General features: G+C 40.5%; 1 protein-coding gene across 1 annotated transcript; it reads left to right on the plus strand.

Annotated features, from left to right (window-relative positions):
• The first annotated feature begins 2443 nt into the window (after positions 1-2443).
• Positions 2444-3080, plus strand: LOC131234924 (NDR1/HIN1-like protein 10). The gene has a single exon (XM_058231926.1). The coding sequence runs from the start codon at positions 2453-2455 to the stop codon at positions 3059-3061; it is 609 nt and encodes a 202-aa protein (XP_058087909.1). The 5' UTR covers positions 2444-2452; the 3' UTR covers positions 3062-3080.
• The last annotated feature ends 4604 nt before the right edge of the window (positions 3081-7684 follow it).

Here is a 7684-nt window from a genome sequence, read left to right on the forward strand (position 1 = left end):
ACACCTTCAACAAAGAAATTTAGAAAACCAACGCCATTTTAAATTCTATCATTTACTTGCATATATATATATACACACACACATGTGAGTTAGTGCAACTAATCCTCTTATTAACCCTTCAGTTAAGAATTTTGCATGTGAGCATTTTTACATCTCTCTCATATGTTTGGCCTTGATGTACAGTGAACACGATGGTTCTCAGCTGATGGACGGAGTGGATTTCATATAGTGGGCCCAAAGAGCTTGCGTCCGTAAAACGCGTCTTGTAGACTACTCTGGTTCCTATTCCTCCGTTTGCCAAACATGTATATTGAAATACAACGAACCGGCCAAAGGAAGAAAAAGCGGTCCTGAAATTTCCTTGAAAGAGAACGTCTTAAACACGGCCAAAATAAGAAAACGCGGTCCAGAATTTTCCTGGAAAGAGAACATCTCAAACATGGAAGCGGATTGGCTGGTGTATCACACACCTCTGACCTGGCTGGTGTGTTGACGTCACCAAGTTCTGGAGGTCCATCATGAGGATGTATGTGTTATATCCAAACCGGCTGTCCATCTTGCGAGCTAGTATTAAGTATTGAACCGAAAAACAAGAGAGATCCAATGATTATACGGACCACACTGCAAGAAGCAGTGGGGATTGAACATCTATCATTGAAACCCTTCTGAGGGTTACAGAAGTTTTGGATCAATATAATAATTTCTTTTCCTCTTCATCCATGTATGTGTGACCTTCTGAACAGATTGGATGGAAGATAAATTTTATAGTTGTTGCGGGTAAAAGCGGTCTGACCACGCAACACTGGCGCAAACTCATGAGACCAACGCACATCTTCACAGAATACAGGGGGTCCTGAGCAGCCGTCCCAAATCGTTCTAAGAATAGATACTCCCGAGCTTAGTCCTCGGTGTTGTGTATGACCGAGCTTCGATCAAGCCTATATGTGCATCTTTTGGGATCGTCTGAATACACACGATCAGAAGATGCCCGGAAGACTAGTCGGCTCGATTAGATCAATGGGACAGTCTATCATGGACGGTTTCATCGGATAGATGAGCGTGACTCCTAAGTTGGGCACATGGGTGGGTCAAGATGCACGAAAGGTGGATCGGTAACGATCCCCATAGAAGCTCGCCCTGGGTGGACTGTCAGCCTCTGTCTGGTCACCTTTTGGATTAGCTCGGCTTGGCCTCAATCTGGACAATCAAGAATTCAGCTCAACTGGCCTCAACCACCCATTGCATGATTTTAAGGTCAACTACGTACGTCAACATTTATCACTCATATAAATTCCGTGAAACGGCTGAGAAACTTATGCCTAGATTGCACCCTTATATCGTGCATAGGATCACGAACCGACTCTAGCATACCTACACTATAAACAAGGGGTCCATCTATATGAAAAGGTATGCAAAATTTCTCACCAACACCTCTCAATACTATTAGACCCAGATTCCTAGCCCGACTTTGATATCGGAGTGTTTTCTACTCTGACCAAGGTCTTCCTTATATTCTCTTTACGTGGGTGCTTGAAAATCCACTAGCTCCAAGAAAGTAGACCAGATTTTTGCATCAAGAAGATTCATTGTCCCCACTTCTATATGTGTTGTGGTCCATTTGAAACTTATATATGATTCAATTTTGGGCTCATGATTTAAAATGATCTCTCCAAACGGAAGGATGAGTTTGAATATAATAAATACATCATTGTAAGTCCATATATCTTTCATCTCCTTTTGAGCTGTTCATACATTTCGGAGCTCAACGAACGTGGCTCGTCTTTGGACGACCTGTACCTACAAGCGGATTGGCTAGTGTACCACACACTACCGACCTGGCTGGTGTGTAAACGTGTTGTGCGAATACGAGCGATGACGCTCCTGGAGCTCCCTGTTGTACGAACGGTTCAAAGGAGATCAAAGTTATATGACCCGAAAATTGTGTATTTATTATATCCACACCATTCATCCATTTGGCGAGATCATTCTAGGACTCAATTTCATAAATGAATCATTTCCAAAGCTCCGTGGGACCACACCACACACCACAATTAACAGTAGGAGAATGATTCTCACCGTTAAAACATTCATAGGCCCACAATAACGTTTATTTTCCATACAATCCGTTCATAAGCTTACAAAGATAAGGATGAAGGGGAGAAAAATATCATATTGATCCAAAACTTTTGTGACCGCCGAAAGGCTTTCAATGTTTTATGTTCAATCCCTCATCGCTTTTTGCAGTGTGATCCACTTGATATTTGGATCTGTCTTATTTTTAGGCTCCCTTTAAACAAGCTCTAACACATACCTCATGGTGGGACCCACGGAACTTCGTAATGTAAACACACCAGCCAAACCCCCTCAAACACCTTAGTAATAAATGAGCCTTCTCATTTCTTCTCTTCTCCACACCCAACCTCTCTCTCTCTCTCTCTCTCTCTCTCTCTCCATGGCTGAGACAAAGCAGCGTCATGGACGGAGCGGATCTTGTGGCCCATGCTGTCTACTGAGCACCTTGTTCAAGCTCATCATCAGTCTGGGAATCACCGCCCTTGTTCTCTGGCTCATTTACCGCCCTTCAAAGATGAGAGTGTTTGTCGGCAGTGCCACGCTTACTGAATTCAATCTCACCAACAACAACACTCTCCATCACAACCTTGCACTAGATGTTGCCATAAGGAACCCTAACAAGCGGATCAGCTTTTATTACGATAAGCTTGAAGCTACAGCTTACTACGAAGGAGAGCGATTTTCTTACGCCCCTTTGCCGACTTTCTATCAAGGACATAAGAACACTACCGATCTCCATCCAGTTTTCTCCGGGCAGGTAGCCATTCCACTGAAGAGTTCTGGTGTTGTGGATTTCAATAGCGAGAAGGAAGAAGGGTTTTTCTCCATTAATGTTAAGATCTATGCAAAGATTAGGTTTAAGATCGGACCACTCAAGACTAATCACTACAAGCCGGATTTCGAATGCAAGTTGAAGGTCCCTTTGAAGATGAATGGCAGCTCCTCAACGGTCGAATTTACTGGGACCAAGTGCGACGTCGATTTCTGACCACCATCGAATGTTTCTTTTCTATGTTCTTTTTATTCGTTGAGTATACATTTTTGCTTTGCCTTTTATGCTACTGTTTGACTGTTTAGTGCTTTATTGTTTGATAATACCAGACTCCATTTGAATTGGGGGCCACCATTTGGATGGTTTGGTTTTGTACATTCCATGTTTGTTGTGGATGAATGCATGTCTATGGTCATCATTTATGCTATACAAGAAAGTTATCATATAATTCTATTTAAATGAAAACGCCAACTCCTCCAATAGGAATAGGAGGGTTACTCTAAATATGAAGCTGAAAGTTGGTGCTCAAATGGTGCGAAGTCACACTATCTTCTCAAACCAGAACCATGGAGGGCCTGATTACCATTAGGAGCTCCTTTGGTTCTTGCTAAAAAAGACATTAAGGAGCATTTAACCTATTCTACATTGTCTCAGTTAGGTTATAATATGTAGCTCTAGCAAAGGGTTCTCATTGAGTTGCTCTATTCCTTTTATTTATTTTATTTATTTATTTATTTATTTGTATTTTTTACATCAAGCTGCTCCATTCCATTTGGTCACTTATGCCTATTTGAAAGTGAAACAAAGAAAACCAGATCAAAGTCAAGTGAAAGGAGAAGGAATTTTACCCAAACACTTGAACCCATTTTCAAAGAAGAAGGAGAACCCTCTCTGTTCCTCTATTTTCTTCTCAGATTCCAGCATTGAAAATATAATTTCACCCTTAAAAAGACAAGTTTTATTCTATCCTAATTGTGATCAAGGGAGCCCTTGGATTTCCCTACAACTACAGTGATGTGGGACCAGGTCAAGGTGTTGTATTTTGTTTCAAAATAATTATTAAAAATTTGATTTTTCAAATTTTCGGTTTCCTTCAACATTTGAAAATTTTGGTGTTTTTGGATTGTGGATTTTGTCCCACATCAGATTTGACAAAGTAAATCCTCTTGTATATAAGATAGACTTGTTGCCTTGGGCTTGAGCCTCATTAAGGGGGCATGTGAATTTGGTCTTGTGGGGGGGATATGTCAATGGCTCTAATCCATCCCATTGACCATACACGCGCGCACGCTTGCACCAAGCCGAGCCGAGTCCGTGTCCATGTGCGGGTGCGAGTGTACTCACGTGAATGTGTGTGTATGGATACTCGCAGGACTTTATTTGCTAGAGTGTACTCGCACTTGCGCCTTTTCGTTTTAAACCAGAGAGATTCATCTATTCCGGTTGGTCGCACCCGTTGGGTTTAAACCCAACGGACCTAACCCTTTGAAAAGGGTGCTTATGCACCTTTTCGACGACTATATAAAGACTTTCGATTTATGTGTCCATGTGCAGGTGCGGGTGCGAGTGTACTCGCGTGGATGTGTGTGTATGGATACTCGCAGGACTTTATTTACTAGAGTGTACTTGCACTTGCGCCTTTTCGTTTTTAAACCAGAGAGATGCATCTGTTCCGGTTGGTCACACCTGTTGGGTTTAAACCCAATGGACCTAACCCTTTGTAAAGGGTGCTTATGCACCTTTTCGAAGTCTATATAAAGACTTCTGATTTATGTTTGAAAAATATACGAAAATATTATCACTCTTATAAAACTCTCTCTGATACGGTTTTAAGAAATTTTTTTTTTTACTGAGTTCATCGCTGAGTCAACTCAACACTTTCAGGTTAAATTACAAGTGGTTCGAGTCCACATACAGTGAGTGCACCACTGGGACCAAGTCATAGTCGTTGTATCCTGGAGGTTGATTGCTCTGGAAACCTGTTGCACTTGGGACGCTGTCCAAGGGGACCAAATTCGATTTCAAGCTGAGTGACTCAGTCACGCCTCGACTCAATTCAATAAGTCCTCTTTCTCAAAAAAATTATTTTCTTTTTTAGTTCTCAATTTTAATAGTTTATTTAATTCAACCAAATATTCCAACAATCTTGAAATCGAAATTGTTGAATTACATTGACTATGGCTACAGTAACAGTAAATGCTTCTGCTGAGTTAGCCAAAATCTAACCGTTCACTGAACAATACTTTAAACGGTGGAAACAAAAACTAATGTTCGCATTGACCACCCTTAAAGTTTCATACATACTATCTGAATCATTTACTATAAATCCAGCAAATCAAACCGAAGTAGTAGATGAAAATAACTGTAAAAACTATATTCTAAACTCTTTGTCCAACGAACTATATGACGTATATGGTTCTTACAAATCTGCTAAAAGCATATAGACTGCTTTAGAAAAGAAGTACACATTGGAAGGTGCAAGTGCTAAGAAATATGCAATTGCTAATTTCCTTCATTATGAAATAACAAACGATAAACCTGTCACAAATCAGATTCACGATTTTCAAAATCTAGTTCACGAACTGTCAAATGAAGGAATTAAGTTTCACTATTGTTTTCATGTGGTGTGGTCCACTTGAGATTTACATACCTCTCATTTTTGTTATAAATCTCTAAAATGATCTTTAAAAATGGATGAACGTAATAGATGAAATACATACATAATGGTGGGGCCCACAGAGCACCAACCACCCCATGGCTGGTGTTTGGGGAGTGACGCCGACCATTAAAAACTTCTATTGGCCACGAAAGTTTTAGATCAAGCTGTTATTTGTGTTTTCCTTAATTCATGTATAAAAATTTTTTTTTTTTAAAAAAAACCACTTTTGAATAGGTTGGATTTCAAATAAACATTACAATGGGCCTTAGGATAGTTTCAATGGTGGGAATCACTCTCCCCGCTATTTTCTATGGTGGGGTCCGCTGCAGATTTTTATCTACCCCATTCTTTGGCTCATGACTTAAAATGATATCTCAAAATGGATGGACGGTGTGGATATAATAAATACATCATAGTGGGGCCCACAGAACTTGGTGACGTAACTTAGCGTACGATGTCAAGGTAAGCGGACTGCGTAGTGAGTAACTCACTACGCTTAGCGTACTGAGTAAACTCTGTGAGGTCCACCATGATTTATGTATCTGATCCACTCCGTTCATCCATTTTACTAGATAATTTTAGTGTCTGATCCCGAAAAAATGGACCACACCACAGGAAACATTTGAATTGAATGTCTACCGTTGAAAAAATCTTGGGGCCCACAAAAAATTTGGATCAAGCTTATATTTGTGTTTTCCCTTCATCCATGTCTTTATGATCTTATGAATAGGTTGGATGATAAATAAACATCACTGTGGGGCCTAGAAAAGTTTCAACAGTAGAAATCTCTATGCCCACTGTTTCCTGTGGTTTGATCTACTTAATCTTTGGATATGCTTCAATTTTGGGCTTAGCCCCTTAAATTAGATGAATAAATGGATGGACGGCTTAGATAGACCACATATATTCAAAGTGGGCCCAATTGAATTTACAGCGTACCATAAGAGTGTACTGAGTAACTTAGTACGCAATCCGATTTTGGTATTACAGCGTCCAGAGAGACGCCCTAATTCTCACACCCTCTCCCTCCTCTCTCTGTCTCTCTCCTCCTCTCTCTCTCTAATCTCTCCACCCTGTCGCGCGTTGCCGAATGCCCTACCCACGCATGCCCTCTCTCTCTCTCTCTCTCTCTCTCTCTCTGAAGCTCGGTTGAAGGCTAGCATTCACAACCGTGAGTATCTCTCTCTCTCTCTCTCAATCTCTCCCAATCTCAATACCGATTTAGGGATTTGGGGATTTAGCGATTTGGGGATTTAGCAATTTGTGGATTTTAGGGATTTGGGGATTTTAGGGTGCATTACTTCACATTGTTGAGGTGGTGCATCCAAATAGCCCTAAATCACTGGCCCAAAGTCAGGTTCCACAGGCAACACCCTGGGCCCTAAATTACATTGTTATCTCTCTAATAAAAATGCTACTGGTTATATGTGTTGTGTATGGTATTATATGGATATATGAATAATGCTTGATGTGGGTTTTTCTCATGTGTTGTGTGTAGTAGGTTGTGGATATATGAATAATACATGATGTGGGTTTTTCTTATGTGTTTCAGAGAATCATAAGCTCATTGACTATGGGATGTGTTCTGTTTCTTTCATCTGTTCTGCTCCAATCACTAATAATCTGGGTAACCATGATTCTATTATAGATTGCCATTGAACCAAATAACTTCAGATCCGATAAAACAACTAAACACAATGTGAAGCACACTTCATTGCCAGACAGTGCACCGGAAAATAAACAATTGTTGCTGTTGAAAGCTGAAAGCTCAGATTGAATTGGCTTGAATTGAGAGAGATTCAAGATAAAGAAGTCCAGAACAAAGAAACTTCATATGGCAGGCTTTCAATTTGCACGATTGTGCTAGCCCATGGTTCAGTGATCCAAGCCATTGATATTGTTTGGCCGACTGTCCGTGGCCAATGCACCTAAAATCTCTCACACGGGAAGATGAAATCATGATCCTTCAATAGGTTAAGGATGCTTTTGATGATATTCGGTGCAACCAAAGACCCTGTTAAGAAAGATAATATAGCAATAATTCATGCTTCACATTGAAAAAAGGCCAAACAATCTGCTTTTGATGATATTGTTATTGTTCTCAATACTGACTAGCAGTGCCAAACTGGATTGGACTCTACCGAGTCCGAGTTGACTCGGACGAGTCATATATCCACATA

This window comes from Magnolia sinica, chromosome 19 (genome assembly GCF_029962835.1).
Source record: "Magnolia sinica isolate HGM2019 chromosome 19, MsV1, whole genome shotgun sequence".
NCBI classification, from domain to species: Eukaryota; Viridiplantae; Streptophyta; class Magnoliopsida; order Magnoliales; family Magnoliaceae; genus Magnolia; species Magnolia sinica.

What these genes read in the sequence shown, in the direction of transcription:
- LOC131234924 (XM_058231926.1), top strand. Translation starts at nt 2,453, where the DNA reads ATGGCTGAGACAAAGCAGCGTCATGGACGGAGCGGATCTTGTGGCCCA.